The sequence below is a fragment of the Ambystoma mexicanum genome, chromosome 5p, assembly GCF_040938575.1.
Source record: "Ambystoma mexicanum isolate Mex_15411 chromosome 5p, UKY_AmexF1_1, whole genome shotgun sequence".
Lineage (NCBI taxonomy): Eukaryota > Metazoa > Chordata > Amphibia > Caudata > Ambystomatidae > Ambystoma > Ambystoma mexicanum.
In genome coordinates, this window is record NC_090930.1 from 191,107,535 (window position 1) to 191,125,311 (window position 17,777).

The window sequence follows — 17,777 nt, forward strand, 5'->3', positions numbered from 1 at the left end:
CAGTCAAAAAGGTTACCATCGGCACAAGAGCGATCTCCGACCATGCCCCAGTGCTTCTGGAACTCCGGGTTCATAACCCTAACCCCAACATCCCGCGTAAATGGATGCTGTATGACCCGATCCTCAACGACATGGCCACCAGAGACAAGATCGCAACAGGAATAAATAACTTCTTTAAGGAAAACCCAGCCTCAGACACCTCATTAGCGAACAACTGGGATGCCATGAAGGTGCGGCCTACCATAGAGATAGACGACAGACCCGGACGGCCCTAGAGAACGAACTAAGAGAGGCCGAGGCACTCCATAAGGAGAAAGGCTGGTCCCCCAAAACACAACGGATCATCCATACGGCACGGAAAAAACTGGAAGCCCACTACGCGGAACAAGCCGCCCAACTAATGGCGAAGGCCAAACAGTCATATTATGCGAAGGGCAACAAGGCGAACAGGTTCCTGGTGGCCAAACTAGCCAAGCAGACGCGCATCAACGCGATCATGGGCCTGCGGGACGCCAACGGGGTCACACTATACTCAGAGCCCGAGAAGCAACGCCTCGCAATAGATTACTTGGCCCAAATCATGAAGTCCCACGAAACCTATCACAACAGAAGGAATACCTGCAGCAGGCAGAAGTGCCCCGGCTCTCCGACGCAACGAGAGACTAACTGGAGGAGCCCATCACGGGGGAGGAAATTGAGGAGGCCATCAAATCACTCAAAATGGCTTCTCAACCAGGTTCTATAAGCTATTCAGAGCACAACTGACCCCCCATCTAATTACACTATTCAACTCCTTCAGGGAAACGGGAGCGGTGACCCCATTGATGCAGGAATCAACCACCATCCTCCTACCCAAACCTGGAAAAGACCCAAGAAGCATAACTTCTTACAGACCAATCGCACTCTTAAATATCGATGCGAACATATACTCAAAAATTCTGGCAACCCGTTTGAATCGCATCCTGCCGAAGATCATCCACCCCGACCAGGCTGGTTTTATCCTGCACCGGACAGCAGGTGATAATATCCGGAGAACCCTGAACCTGGTGGACCTCGCCTCCCGGAACTCCCAAAAACTAGTCTTGGTGGCTCTCGACGCAGCTAAAGCGTTTGATAAGGTAGATTGGACGTTTATGAGACACACCCTAGGGGCCTTCGACTTCGGACCCGCTTTCCAAACGATGGATCTAGCTAACTATGACTGCCCTAAAACAAGCCTGAGGATCAACGGCCACAACTCGGCCCCAATCCCCCTATCATGCGGAACCCGGCAAGGCTGTCCACTGTCGCCCTTGCTCTTTGCACTCACCATGGAGCCCTTCGCACAAAAAATTAGGCGGAATGACCAAATCAAGGGCATACAAAGTGGCCCCACACACCATAAACTCGCCCTATACGAGGATGACATTTTGCTTACGATTTCGGAGGCCCACTCATCCCTTGAACAAGCGATACGCGAAATCACCAGCTATGGCGAAGTCTCAGGCCTCACCATAAATTTCGATAAATCATCCGCCTTGGGAATTGGCCTCACCTCGGCAGAACGAGAACCTTTGACTAAGATGTGCCCGATAACATGGGAAAGGAGCGCCATCCCCTATTTGGGGGTCTACATCCCGGCTGACCCAAGGGAGACATACAAAGCCAACTTCCCCCGACTCTCTTCCAGTTCCTTGAAGCGATGGGAGACCCAAGAGATCTCTCTGCTCGGGCGCATCACTGCATGCAAGATGAACCTCCTTCCGAGATTCCTATACACATGCGCCTCATTACCGGTGGCAATCCCCACGCCAACTCTCCGAGGGATCCAGAGGAAAATGCTGAACTTTATCTGGAGAGGTAAGAAAGCGAGAATCCCTCTCAGAACTATGTTGGGGAGTCCCAAATTGGGAGGGCAGGGGGTCCCAGAACTACAGAGTGGCAGCCCAACTGGCCCGGGCCTGGCAAAATACGACAAACCGCCCCAGATGGGTGGAGCTGGAACAATCACGGGTACCCCTACCCCTGCCATTTCTACCACACATCCCCGCCCCCCCTCAGGACCCATTGGGGAGAGCTCCTGCTATCAACTAAACACACCCTTAGCACTTGGGACTGGGCACTAAAACGAAAGGGAGTGCCAAGAGGACTGAGCCCACTTTCCCCGGTTTTTCATAACCCAACCTTCACACCGGGTACGAATCCTCGCAATTTTCGTAATTGGATCAAAGGTGGGCTGGAGACCATAGGCCAGCTGTATATGGGGGAGAGACCTCTCACATTCGCCCAATGCAAGGAGAAGTTCCAACTCCAGGAACGGGATAGATTCACATATATCCAACTACGCCATTGGTGCTCGCATCCCCAAACCTTGCAAGCAGCAACGCGCCCTCCCACTGCCCTAGAACTCACCCTAGGAGACCTTCCAACCCGCGGCAGTGTATCCACCCTGTACAGACGCTTTCTAAGCGACTTCCTGACCACAAGAGCCCGATGCATGGCCCAATGGGAAGCGGACCTTGGTCACCCGATAGAGGATCAAACCTGGGTTGACATATGGACCAGAACACATAACTCGTCCACCTGCATCACCAACAGGGAATGTGCGTATAAGATCACGCTGCGGTGGTACTATTCGCCCCTCAGACTTCACCATATGAACCCCCAGGTGGACCACTCTTGCTGGAGAGGATGCGGCCACCCAGGCTCTTTCTTCCACATGTGGTGGGACTGCCCGAAGATCCAACCATTCTGGAAAGCTTGCCTAGAGTCCATCTCACAAATTACCGGAACAATGATTCCCTTGAAACCAGAACCGATCCTGCTGGGAGCTCCAGTCCCCGGGATCTACCCGCGCTCCGGACCCAGAGCGAAACTACTAACTCACTGCCTACTAGCAGGGAAAACGGTGGTGGCCCGAACCTGGAAAACCCCGGAAGGCCCCCACATTGCCCAATGGTGGACCAAACTATGGGACATTCTGATAGCGGAGAAGGTGACGGCAGCACAAGTGGGAACTCTACATCGCTTCCAGAACATCTGGGCTCCAGTGCTAGAATTCGTCCAGCGCTTCCCCGCCCTGACCTACAAACCCACCAGGGCTCACTGGATCTTAAAAAACCAGGAGAGCCTGGAGGAAGACACATAGTCGCTGAGGCTCAATCCGGACTGCCCGGGAGGGAGGAGCCCGCTCACAGAGCCTATGGGACGGATGGACCAGGGGGAGGGTGGAGGGAGAGGACGCAGGGGGGATAAAGGACTGGGGGTCAACTAGCCGATATAACCACTGCATATAATGTCTCTACCTATCATTCTGCCTTGATTTAAAATAAACAAAGTTAAAAAAAAAAAAAAAATCTTTTAATTTGCAAAACAAACCTACTTCTTGGCTCAGTGAGGTCAGGGGGATTCAAAGAGAGGGGCGTTATATAAGGGTTCATCATCCAGATTTATGATCTTGTCATAAAAATATATAAATAAGGGCTTCCATTGGGCATCCCAGACTAGGCATTGACGTAGTTGGAGTGCTGAATTGAAATCACTTACAACACTCAGTTTTAAAATCAAACAAAATCCATGTTTTGATGTCTTTTATTGGATTAAATGAAAATATTATGCTGAGATAGTAGATGCATATGATTTCAAAGTCCCATTGTTTACTTCATCAGATGATGGTCCCACGATAAAAGGAGCAAATAACAAACTCACAAGCCTGGATATATATTGTTCACAAAGAAAACCAGCATTGGCAATGCCAACAGTTTACGCTTTTATGTAGGCATGGGAAAAGCCCTTGCCAGGCACAGCCGTAGTGGTAATTGATGGCAGCAGGTGCAAAATGGTACAAGTACCTGGACGTCTAATAGCAGTGCCTGGAACATGCCTAATTCCTATATACGAGCCAACACTGTTGGCTTTGCCAATGCGTGTTTTATCAGGACTTCAGTTTAGGACACACAGAGTGCTTATAAATCGAGTGGCTGACAGCAAGCTGGTTAAGACAATGTTATTACACCAGTAGTGGGTTTACAACTCCACTCAAGTCAAGACTGCTTTAAAAAAACACTGGCAGGGACTTAAAGTGCAAAGTTTGACAAGGCGAGTTCAAGGAGTTCTCAGGGGGGAGGTGGTTTTGGGCAGGGAGGGTCAGGAACTCGGTGGGAATGGCCATATGGAATAGCATGGCCATGGGAAGTCAATGGGTGGGCAAATAACCAAAGAACACCTACAAAGCTGTGTGTCCCTCCTCATATGCCATTTCTCCCCACCTGTACTCTACTGCAAAAGTTTAGGCGCAGAGGTGTCAAAAGCGACACCCAATAGCCCAAACGAAAAAAGGACTCCCACTAAATTGCAGAATTCTACTCTAAGAGCAACCAATGAAAGCTGCAATTGCCAAATACCATCAAATAAAAAAACATGTCCATAACACAAGCATTAAGAACCTTTCCAAAAAACTAAATGTGTAGTTATTCTACAAAATATACTAAGAACCATGAATCCAGAAGGTTCAAGGAATTATGAGGAAACACTTACCCTAAGAGGATTTTCATTAAGGTATGGGGGTTCTCCTTCCACCATTTCAATCGCCATAATCCCCAAGGACCAGATGTCGACTTTTGGTCCATATGCTTTTCTCGTAACCACTTCAGGCGCCATCCAGTAGGGTGTCCCCACCATTGTGCTCCGTTTACTTTGCTCAGGAGTAATCTGAGCACAGAAACCAAAATCGGCTACAAAAAAAGAAAGGCAGAGTTTAATGATAGACAGGATTATTGGTGAACTCATCTAGAGAAACAAGGAAATGATCCCCTCTTGTAAAGCTGGAAATCCTTGACCAAGCATTCACAGGAGTCTGCAACCTGTGGCACTCAATGTTATGGACTACAACTCCCATGATGCCTCACCATGCTGCCTTGGGCTGATGGTATCTGCATTTCAAAACATCCAGAGAGCAAAGGTTGCCGGTCCTTGCATGTTTAATACTCCTGCACCGGGAATTGGTGAAGCGTTGTTCCACACCGTTTCACCAATCTGCACCAGATTTTGCATAGATACCCGTTAGGACGCTCCAGACATTACTGGCTATATGACATGTGGACACCCCACCCCTTTCCTGGGATTTCAGGAAAAACTGACATTTGTTTGTGGGGTTGTGGCCTGCTGACGAAGTCGTAAACCATGTTCACTGGGAAGGGATAAAAAAAAAAATGTTTCTTAACCAGTTCTGAAACAAGGAACAAAACTAAAGGTCCCTATAGGGAGATATTTGCACCGCAACAAACTGCACCATGCCAGTGTAAGGTGGAAAAGCGACATGCAGGACCATTCATTTTCAACAATTAATGAGAGTTATCATGTCTGTCTGCAGAACCCGTTTGGAGAACGGGTAATTTTGCTAGTATGAAGTAAAATAAATAGCACGTTAACGATACTTGGAGAATAAAGTGGACAATGTTTTTCCCAAGTGCGTTTTTCCTCACTAATACGGTGCCATCTTCTGGCAATCGTATAACCAAACACCTCTTAATGATATATTTACGTTAGCATTTTTCTTAACTAGGGTGTCCCTAGGGCAGTCCCTGCATCCATTGTGGTACCATTGTGGTATAGAAGATGCAAAGCACACTTGCACTGATTTTACCATCCACCAGGTACTTAATATGTACAACAATCTTTAACCATCCGTACAAGTAATACCATAATCAATATAGCAGTGGTATGTTGGTAGTAGTGGCAATAGTGGAATAAACTCGAACCAGTACTATTCTAATTCTACAAACAGCAAGTTCAGTACTATACCTTTAACTACCTTAATAGTCCTATCATAATCCTTACTACAAGTAGTGGAAAAAGCATTAGTGGTAGCAATAGTAATAGTGGCAGAGGTGGTATTATTACGACCAGTGATAGTACCACTTGACACTACCCAACCGCTCTGTATCAGTACTGGCAGCACTACTACTATAGGTAGCATTACTAGTAGTGAGGGAGGATAGCTCAGCAGCAACGTGCTCGCCTTGGAAGCAAGACAACATGAAGCAACACAGGCTCGATCCCCAGGTCCGCGCTTAGAAACCTCTGGGTATTTAAGCGCGTTATAAATACGCAACTAAGACCAAAAAAATATAACCATTACGCAACTAAAAAACAATTCCTGTAACAGGGCCTCGATGCCCGTGGGCTGTGTGAATGCTTTAAAAATGCAAAAATAAAAAAAAGTAGTAACACTAAACTACTGGAACTACCAATAATATTAAGAGTACTACTATCACAGGCAGTACTACCACTATATAACGTACTACAATAATAACCACTCGTGGTTGCAGCAATACAATTAGTGCTAGTAGTTATCACGTATCCCTCACCCCTTCAGCCACTACCCGGTTCCTATATAATTCTCTACTGTCCTAGTCCTTGGGCTTATCTTTCTGCCTCCCCTGTATCATCTGGTCTTATGGTTAAAGACACTGGTCCTTCGCTCTGTAAACCTATGTTAAAAAGTTCTGTAAGCATTTTTGTGCCAAAAATGCACCATTACCCTGTAATTTTCATTAAATAAATGTCATTAAATATGGGAGCACTAGTATTGTTAAGTACTAAAGCTACTACTAGGATTAGTACTTGGCATTAGCAACACTGCTGCTGGTGGGGCAAAAATTGCATTTTCTTGTACTTTCCACCAACACATTTTATATGAAATGTCATCTTTTATTTTGCAGCCTTTCTTCTAAAATGTACCTGCAAACTTAATGTCTTCTCCTTTGCTGTTGTACTAGGTACCATGAAGAAAAAACAGGGTAATAACACCTGTTATCACAGCGCATAGAAGATGGAGAGGTCTGACATGAAGCACTTTATAAGAACACAATACTATTATTGTTACATGCTGTAGCAGAAAGTTAGGGCTGTTCACAAAATGCAAAGTAATTCAACTTAGTGAAATGCTTCCATCAATTTTAAAATGATCCAGATTAATGTTTGTGGTTAGGAAAATCGGAAGAATATAAAACATTACTAGCAACAAACAATACCTTTTTTGTAAAAAAGATAATATTGCTGGTAGACCACAGCCCAAGAAGATGACCTGCCATGATATTAAAACTTTCTCTTCTAAGCAAAGTGTGAAAAGCGTGGAAGGCAAGAGAAATAAGCAGATGACTGCTTGAAGCATATGACTGCCACACGAGGCAAATCTCTACTTCTCGTGTTTTCAATTTAACCCTAAAAAGGCAAATGTATCAAATACATGTATCCATCAGTCTTTCTTTCATAAAATTTAAATTGTATGATCCAAACCGCTCTAGCTTTTTACCCCCCTCGCATTACCAAATAACAGCATCCAGCAGGTACCAAGGAGATTCGATGTAGTATCCCATTCATGTATGTTCCCTTGTCACCAAATGTCCCCTGTCCATGCACCATTTCATGAACCGCTTCACCAACTTGTTTGCTCTCACTCAACTGCACACTCATTGCTACTTTGCAAAGGCGCGCTGTCTAGGGACTGCCTCTGGTACATTTGCTCTCGTCTTCTGCATGTCACTAGTAGTAGAAATAGCTGCTAAACAACCAAAATACATAGAATGTGCACATACGGGTCATTATTAGCCCTTCTCCCATTCAATCAGAATGCTTGCAATGCAGCCAGTTACCTCTGCCACTGACTACATTTGAAACATTCCGGCATCAGAAGCAGACAAAGAAACGCCACAAAGGGTTTCCAAGCATTAAAAAATATCAATGCAACTTTCCCAGCAACATTTCTTTCAAAACACAATACCTCCATAGAGTGCCTTTTTTTTCTTTGTCCCTTCAAAATGACAGGCAACATTCAATTTAACAAATCTACATGAAGCTAAAACATGGAACACAGCTTTCACTTTTGTACAGAGAAACTACTTAATATTTAGATTACGCCTAGTGCTTATCCTAAAACACTTCCAGGGCAACCAAATGTACAATTAAAATATAACCAAACTAGTTTTTAGTAAGAGGTTTTGTGTTTTTATTTTATTTACTTTCAAATGAAACTTCACCACTATAATGCAAAAACTTAAATAGATTTTACACTATAATATCCTTATAACTACCCCTTCTTCAGTCTATAAGGCTGGAATAAAACAGTTTTGTCATTTTCCTTTGGTATTATGTGTAAGTGGATGGAGAGAGTGTCTGTAAACACATGCTGTACACAATACAGTTCTCACATTGCACATTGAAAATTATATATATTTAAATTAAGGGCAGCCATGTCACAAAGCCTGGCCTTCAAAGGTTTTCTATCCCTGAATGGCTACGTCCATGGAAAAATTAGCCATTCAAAAACATATAGAACACATAGAATGTATACACTTGCTCAAGCTACACCGAGCGCAACTATCCACCACCCAGTACCGCCCACATGGTCTGATCAAACCGAGGAAAACCTACTCAATTTGACAGATCCATCCATTCCGAGGAGAATGTTGTCGCTCTTGATGTCCCTGTGGATCACCTGGTTCGAATGCAAGAAATCCAAGGCTTGAAGGCACTGAAAATATTCAAACACGTTGTGTCATTTCAAGTGTGTGATAGTGCAGCATTATTCATCACGACAGTGGCATCTACATTTTCATTAATATGATTTACCTTGACAGAGTTAAATATCGACTTCCTCAATTAATGATTTAAAAGAGGAATGTTGTTATCAATCAGCATTGATGTTGGTCTAAAATTACCAGAGGACCATGTGATTGGGGGCATCCTCTTCCAGTCTTGGGTTTTGACTGAATGAGTTGATGTGATTTCACTTACCTCCATCTGATCAACTTGTTAATATAGCTTTATAGACCTGCAGCGAGGGCCGTACCGGGCGTTATTTGCCCTGAAGACCGAGGTATGAGGGTCCATATCGCCAGTACGGCCCGAGCTGCAGGTCTATAAAGCTATTAGAACACCCGCATTGTTCAATTAAAGTAGAACAAATGATACATTATACATACATGCTGCAGAAATTAAGTGTTAAATTAGTTACAAAAGTATCATGAATACACATTTTTTACATTTAGAAGTTTGGGGGTCACTTTACTTTCCTCATAAATCGCAAGGGAGGGGACTATGTTTCCTCGTGTTGACAAAATAAAATGGGTCTATAGGATAGCTCTGATATGTTTGTGTTGCAGTGTTTATTTCCTGAGGCCAAAAACCACTTCACACATGTTACTTCATTCATCCATGTCCAGCACTTGTGCTGGATGGCCATCGGAGAGCATTTAGGTTAGGAATAACTACTGTTCACAAAACTTTATTTTCCCCAGCAATATTGTCTCTGAACACAAGTTAGGTGGGGATAAGATTGTTTTTAAATACGTGTTAAGGATAGAAAGAAAATCAGCTATCTTGTATCGCTCATGCTGTTTGGCATAAAGCTGAATCAAAAGAAATTAAATCTCTCTTACAGTGAAAACACATCACATCTCTCTTGATGTGAAAGGTAAGACAAGCTATTTTAAAACTACAGCCGTTCCTAAATCTATATTCCTTTTTCTACAGCGTGCAGTGCGAGCGGCTTCGCAAAACGCTGCAATTAACTTGCAGGCAGCAAGTACATTTTCCGGGCTATAATGGTCAGTGCTGGCAAAGGTAAGCAGCTATAGTCAATCTGTGGGCAATACCAGTTTGTATAGCCCTCTGATTGACCAATCAGCACTGCGAAACACCTGCTAGGGTGTTCTAATGGTTGTTACTGCCTGAGAGGTAGATGGTGGATCGGGTGTCATGCATTATTGGATGGGGAAGGGTGTAAAGGTGGTGGGGATCAATATTAAAAGGGCAAAGAAAATGGGGTAAAAAATATATTCAAAGAGTTGGAGTTTGATGACAACACATGGAACTGATTGAACTTTCATTTGAGTCAATTTCATTAAATTGAAGTGGTGAACTACGACAGCAACTCCCAGAATACAACTGAGGGGGAAATGATAGCCCAGGAATAGTGTCCCTGGTGGCCATGGAGACATCAGGTAACCTTATCACACCCCTGTGTGGCACCCCATTGGTTTTATGGTACACTCAGTGCTAGGAGACTGGCAGGTTGTGTGTGATCCGATTGTTGGGCACACTTTACGAGGCGTAATGACTTTGGTATGCCACCATTAAAGTTTCTAGCCATGCCCCTTTGTCAAAGGAGGACTTCCTGCCAAGGTAGCAGCAGTGTATGGGCAGTGACCGGGAGTCCCATCACCTACATTTTAAAGCCACATTCCCAATACAACCTGCAGTTTCTTCATTTCGGACACAAAAAGGTAAGAAACTACAAAATGTATGAAGCAAAATTGTGTTTCACTTTCGTTATATTTCAATATCTCAGAAGAACAACATGAATGCCTACTTGAAACTAGGGCAAATTATACAGCTCCTACTACAGCCCAGAGGAGATCGTAGACATGTCAAGTTGCCCGATGTTATATGTGAATAGCACATCCAGCCCCAACTTCTTTTCTCGTGTTATTTAATTTGCAGTTCCACATTTATAAACAAAAATAACAAGAATGCAGACAGGCCATATAGGATGCACCACTAACACCTGACATGGGAACATGGGACAGTTGGCGCTCTTGACTTATTTCTTTTTATTTTAATTTTTTTGTTTTCAGAATGTTTTCTTTTTTTTTTGCTGCACACACTTATTTCAATTGTGCTCTGCGTAGTGACCAGGAAAAACTGCAGACTGTTCCGATTGTCTATGCATTTCTGTATTAATAACGCAAAAAGCAAAAAGCATCAGCATAAGACTGCGGCAAATATGGTGTAGGGGGTGGAGCCCTGCATTGAAACCACTGCACACATTAGTAGGCAGTAGAAGGAAAGTAGCTACCAATTGGCCAATTTTAAACCTTGCTCTTTTGATAAGTGTACTTTGCATTTCAGGATTTGTGGGTTCAAACTTATCGATCAAGTAAAGTCCCAGAGGCAAACTGCAGTCCACCGAAAAGCCTACAAGAAAAGCTTTGTAATGTAATCAGATGTAATGTGTGATATGTTATACAAAGCCAATATTGGCTAAAAGTATATCAATGAAATCTTGAAATAAAATCCTTGTCGGATGTAGTCCCCTCTGCAGATCTTTCCGGCGTCCCATATCACTCTGCACATTTTTTCACTTGTAGCCCTGCCTTTATAATGCGACAATGAAACTTGAATATTGTAGAAGAACGTAAAATACCACAAGCAAAATGTGCAAACCATTTCATAGTCTACATTGGACTAAAAAGGAGCTCTGTTTCTGAAGACGACAGTACAAAGTACAGCTTCAAAATATGTCTTAAATCAAGCGAATATTGGCCTTTAGAAGAACATGTACTGCAGTTTGTATGTTTATGATTGTTATGTTTCAAACTGTTTTTTGTGTGTTAATGGATAGCAATCTCAAACTTTTTTACCTCCTGTTTCTGCATTTTATTTAGTAAGTTTTGTCGAGGTCCGCGGGACAAGGGTGCGGGGAATGTTGAGCTCCCGCAGGGGCTCTGTTTGAATTTCCTGGTACTTCCCGGTTTTGCAGTGCAGCTTGATCCAGGCCACACCCCCAGGACCTCAAGAGGACCCGAAAAGCCTGCGGGACAAGGGCACTCCTGCAAGGGTGTTAAGCGACCAAAGCGGTTGGTTGCTCGTCGAAAATCCCCAGCTACTCAAAAGGAGAAAGTAAGCCCCTTTACACCAGGAAATGGTGAGGAGTGTGAAAAGGGGGTGGGACTTATTCAATCTGTTTCTCTCTCATCGCCACGCAAGTTGACTTGGAAAGACTTCCCCTTTTCTTTTTGCCGAATCGCCCTACTGCTCCAATGTTCGTTACAATTTTCCCACGCTCTATAGCTATAGCAACGGTAGTCGTGGCCAAGAAGGTCGTTGCCTCGCCCCCTCACACCCACCATCACAAATCCCCCCAGTGGACTGCACAATTAAAAGGAAAGTTTTAACTGTGAAATAGAGGTTGTAGGACTCGGTTACCCCAGGCTCTGACTCAGGTGGCATCAAGTGTAGGACTCTGAGCCCAATCATGTTAACAGGTGACGCCTGTAGCCGGATTTAGGAAATCAACCACTTTCTGGGAAGTGCCCCGATTACGGCGGGGAATAATGTAGGTGTAGGGGATTGCACCACAGACGGTAGCTCTGAACGGTATCGCAAACCCCAGGGGAAGGTCTGCTTGGCCAATTTTGTAGCCATTCCAGACGTGTCGCAGGGGCATTATTACAAGGTTCTCTTGGGGACCTGTAAACCAACAGCTCATCTGGGGGTCTGTGAACACTCATCTCTACCATTCCTTGATGTCTTTGCACTCACCTTTATGCCCCGGCCTCTGACGAGTCCCCCTGAGAACCGTAATACCCCCAGAGTACAAGTCCCATTTGAATGGCACACATAATCCTGCCTCCTGTGCATCAGAAACTCTGGAAACATTTGAAACCTTTAACACAGAGGGAACCAAAGCTACCGTCTGCCTGACTGAAATATCCAGCTCCTCTGAAACAGGATCTTCGTAAAGGAGGACTTTGCTGACAACGACTAGCCCGCCAATATCACTGCATCACTCTGCCCAGCACGTAGCTGAAGCGCGCGATGCACCAACTGGGAAAGGACACCCTTTGGGTGTCAATTCCCCCTGTGCAGTTTTTGCTGGAACATCTTCCACTTCTGCCTCTGCTCCTACCCGAGAAGCGCTAGCTTTGGGTTGCAAATGCTTTCTAGTCCTAACTGAATTGTTGGCCCTGAGATGCTCTTAATGCTGGTCTTTGCAGATTGCAGAGGTATAGGAGGAGGGACCCCAGGGGAGCACCACAAAAGCATCAAGGTCAATTTAAAGGGGCTCGATTTAACAGCAGAGAAACCCAGCAGTATATCAAAGCTGGTGGTGAGCCAGTGCGACATGACTGGGTCCCACTGTGTACACTGAAGTGGATCCCAAACAGGGGTCATGGAGCCAAACAGACCCCGATACCCACTTACACTTAGCATCCATCAATTCCCAGGGTAAATTTGGACAAATGTCTTGGCAGGTTGGTCAAGGGGTGATGATCATAGGGGCCAGTACAACATGTGGGCTGGTAAGTCCGGGGGGGGGGCAATAGGTGGAAATAGGTGACCCCCAAACTAATCACCAGTGGTACCCCCAAATGTCAGGATTTAAACCCTCCAAATGTTTTAGGGCAAGACACGGATTGTGGAATTACAGGGGGACCCTGTAGAACGGGTATTCATGCACAGGATCCCCAAGCAGCCCAGAGACCAGTTTGAAGCCAGAGACTCCCTAATAAACAAGTCCACACACTGGCTAAAAACAGTCTATGGATGCTGTTATTCAATTAGAGAGCACATCATAAGTTGTAGAAGGTTAGGCTACAGGGAAGATAGTACTCATTACTGTATTCACATTGAACTAAGGGACCCACGAATGGCCATTGGCTTACTTGGAATTGGAATGCGTCGTGGTGCAACGACAAGAGGTTCGACTGAAATTAGTGCCTCTGCTTCTTGCAAAACTGCCCACACAATAGGATTTATGCATCCCGCAGGAGACAGTCCCCAGTACCCATTGTTATCCTTGAAGCCAACATTGGTCCATTAGGAAAAAGACCTGAGGGGCCTTTTAATGGACATGGGAGTGTCGTGCAAGGCTAAATAAGCATTGCCCTATCTACGCTAAAACAGTCGATCCCTGAGGTGGTCGAGGGATTGTCACTATGGCAACCACTGGCTCATGATACGGGGACTTAACCGGCTATGTTATTTTTATTGTATATAATTTATGTTTGGATATGTATGCCTCATGGCCGAATAAAGTTGAATGATTAAGTTTTTGTGAAGGGTGACATTCGAAGAGAAAAATGCACTTCAGATTCACCTGTTGATTATGCTGATTAAATCAGGGAGTATTTCATAACTCCTAGGTTTAAATTAAATTGTTGATTTTCTTTTGTATGTGTTCCCTGTCCTTAAGTTTCAGAAGCCCTTAAGTTTAGTGGGCACATGGATGATTCCCCTTCATCCTAGTTGAGAAGACAAAAGGGGGCATTTGTCTGTAAACTTTATTAGCTTTGAGTGTCATGTTCTTACTAAACAGTTACGCCGCGTGCAGATTACCACTGTGCCTCCACCATCCGAGGTGTACCAGTGCTCGGACTGCTAGTAGGGGAAAGGTAGAATACCACCTCTGGCTAAACTATGCCTAATGCAGAAGATCATCAATCACCTAGGAGGCCAGATTCTGCCTTTATCCCCATGAGTGATTTGTTCGAAGGCATTAGGGTCTGGAAAGTAAGCCTTTTGCAGGTGTATAATGCTAGAATGTGTTCCCATTACCGGCATTTACTGTCTGATACATGGAAGTATTTTTTTTCCACTGGCTTTGTCAACTTTGCCAATAGGTACTCAGGTTAAATAAGTAGTGCTTACATAGTAAAAGTACACATTAATAAGCCAGTTCAGTGACTCGTACTATCCTTTCTAACATTACTGTATAATATAGTGGAAAGCAGCTTGCTGGGAGACTAGCAATCTGGAGTCAGAGCAGGTGTAGAAAAGAATTGGTCACCCTTCAGGCGGTAGATGGATTGTGCATCACAGGCAATGGAGAAGCATGTCTACTTTGACAGCAAAGACCATGAGATCCCCTAAACACCATGACGAGTCACCTAGGCGATCACTGAAAAGTACTTAAACACTTCTCCTCGCATCGCCAAGATCGTGCAAATATTGTGGAGATAGAAAACTACATCTTCTTTGCACCCTATGGCACCTCCATGGGTGCCACCCTATCACCCATGATATTTAACTTGTACCTGGAAGCATCCGATGGTTTGACAGGTGGCAAGAAACGTAGAATTCACCAGAACGCAGAAGACACTCGAACTAACCTAACGATCATTACATGAAACTTAACCCTCATAGAAAGCAAAGGATGTCTTTGCCACATTCCAAACCAGTCTCCCGCTCCCAACTGGCACTGGAATACCACCCTCGTGGAGTTTAGTATTGCTCTAACTCTAGTTTCAAATGCCGCATTTCTTGGTTTTCTTCTAGACACCAGACTTCACATCCCAAACACTCGCTTAAAGGGGCTTGATTCCAGCTCAGGTTACTGAGAAATATCAAAACACACCCCAGTCACAGACTTCTGCATAGTGGCACAGGCAACAGTCCTTTCCAAACTAGATTATGGACATGCCCTCCTGTATGGCTTTACAAGAAACTACCTGGCACCAGTGCTGCAGGCCATCTAATATAAGGCACTAGCCATTTCAACCACAATACTCCTGTTCGCAATGCACTACATGGGCTTACATGTAAAGCTGTGTATGTTTTTAAAATAACTTGCCTAAAATAAAATCCCTCCACGTATAGTCCTCAAAGTGCCCGGCTGAGAAGCTGTGATATCAGGGGGCGGCAAGGCACTACTAGAGCAAAGAAATTCTTTGTCTAGAAATTCCGAAGAATCAAACTCAGATCATCTTTGTCAGGCTGTGCTCCAGGTTCTTGTACCCGTCACGGCGCCACCGCTCTACAACCTGAACAAAACAGTAGGCAGTTCCTGTAGATGGAGCGGCTAATGTAAATACCTTTGTGGCATGACTTTTGGGTTCGCAATTATCTGTTGGTTATGTGCTGCTATCTGGTCATTTCCTTCACTGTCGAAAGAAAGAAATCCAAATTATGGATAACTGCGTCCCCTGCACACTTTCAATCAGGCCAATGGCCTAAATGGATTAAATGAAAAGACTTTTTTCAAGAGTCGGTCAAAGATACAATTAAATGTCACTAATACGATTCAGATTTCAAATATGTAGACATTTAAAAAAAAAAGGAAAAATTCCAGGAGTCGTTTTCTTTAGAGAAAGATGGTCTTCTCTGATTTATTCATTTTTTTTAGTTGCCCAACGCGTTGCAAGATAACATTCTCTCTTCATCAGGGGCTTAAGTTTCAACATCACAAGCATCTACAAAAAACATATATTGAAAAATAGTTCAGTCTTATTCAAAAGATTTCATACCTTAACAGTAAAAGAACTCATGTTGCCTCAAGCTACCTCACTTGTCCAGGTAGAGCTTAATTTAAACAAAAACGTTTCATTTTTCTAAATCATAGGATACTCTCGGATGGATAACATGTCCTTTCTATTGTAGGTTGTATAAAGATACCTTGTTCTAAACCGTCTGATAATCCATCACGTCTTTTTTGGGAAGAAGATATATTTAACCAAAGCCCATCGTGAAAAGCGAAAGGATAGCAGATTAAAACATGGATGATCCTACTTGGGATGTGTGAGCTTAAAGGGTCTTACAAAAGGAGTAAAAGAGAAGGACTCACCCTTCTCCCAAAGTCTGAGAAAGAGAAAGTAGGTGCCAGGGCTGGGAGCTGGTAATCTTCCAGGTATAATCAGTACAGTGGAGACAACCTAGTCTCAATTAGTAAAAATGGTGGTCGGTCAAAAAACCGAAAAAAAATCTCGAATTACCAAAATCTCGAATTTAAAATCTCGAGAAAAAAAAAATCTCGAATTATTTATTCATTTATTTATTTATATGTATTTGTGGGTTCAGGGAAGTATAAAAAAAAGGGTAAAATAAAAAAAAAAATGAAAAAAGTGGGGTTAGGGGGGAACCCCCCCATTTCGAAATAAAAACGTATTAAAAAAAAATTGAGATTTTTTTTCCTCGAGATTTTCAATTCGATATTTTTTTTTTAGAGATTTTTTTTATTCGGGTTTTTGACTATAAACCAGTAAAAATAGTAAATAGGAGCGTGTGGTGATCCAAATTACCTTATTTCTGTAGGCGGCAGTAACAGAGAAGCAGTCTGGAAGCGGAGCTTTCCGACTGCCTCTGTTGCGCTTCTGTTTATATATGATATGTGGGGCCTATGAGGTCACCCGCGCATGCGCGAGCGGCGTCAGAAGAGATGACGTCACCCACGCATGCGCGGGCGGCATCAGAGATGATGTAAGCTGTTTGGGTCCCATGACGACACCTGCGCATGCGCGAGATGTGTGAAAAGTGGTGACGTCACACCCGCATGCGCGGGTGGCATCGGAGAAGGTATCAGCTGACTCATTAGTTGAAGAAAAGGAAGATAACATATCACAAAGATTATAAGGATGACGTGCATGTACCAGTGGCCAAAGAGATAGTGGCGCCACTCATGTAACTGATACCCATCTGGTAGGGTATGAAAAAGTCTATTTGGATGATGTAAACAAAGGTGTGTGTAGCAACTAAGGATAATAGAGGGCTCGAAAAAATGAGAGATGGGAGTAGTTAGTACTGGATATAGTACATCCCATATGGGAATGGTGAAAATGCTTGTGGAGACTGGGTGTGAGAAGAAACAGAGAAATTAGTTTAAAACTCATGCAAAAATGAAGTCACATGTTTGTAGTAAGACAAAATTGTTTTGCATAAAAAGAAGTAGAGTGGAAATGGAATAAGTCATTTTCCAGCGTTGTCTAGCCCCAAGACTTATGGGTGTACAATCTTGTGTTCATCATAATCTTCATCTGGAGCATTCCAAGCTTAAACTGATCGAATTAGAACATACAATACAAAGTCAGCTTCCAATATAGTCTTACCCCTAGGCACATGGGTGTACAATCTTGTGTTCATCATAATTGGCATCTGTAACATTCCAAACTAAATGTGCTCTACTTACAAAATTCATGCAAAGGTCATTGACACCAAGTGGTCGAATTCGTGGAAATTGACTTTGTACATGTTATATGCTTGTATGCCTACAGGAATGGACCTAAATAGTATTCTTCATTCAG

The 17,777-nt window shown here is 43.8% G+C and overlaps 1 protein-coding gene across 4 annotated transcripts in view; it reads right to left on the minus strand.

The window, feature by feature from the left end:
• The window catches only part of PAK3 (p21 (RAC1) activated kinase 3), a 460,078-nt gene that overhangs the window by 29,860 nt on the left and 412,441 nt on the right, over window positions 1–17,777 (minus strand). For all 4 annotated transcript variants that reach the window (XM_069612611.1, XM_069612610.1, XM_069612609.1 and 1 more), the window contains 2 exons: window positions 8,413–8,512; window positions 4,516–4,712 (listed from right to left, as the gene is read on the minus strand). In XM_069612611.1, coding sequence (XP_069468712.1) covers window positions 4,516–4,712; window positions 8,413–8,512 — 297 coding nt within the window. The remainder of the gene's footprint in view (window positions 1–4,515; window positions 4,713–8,412; window positions 8,513–17,777) is intronic.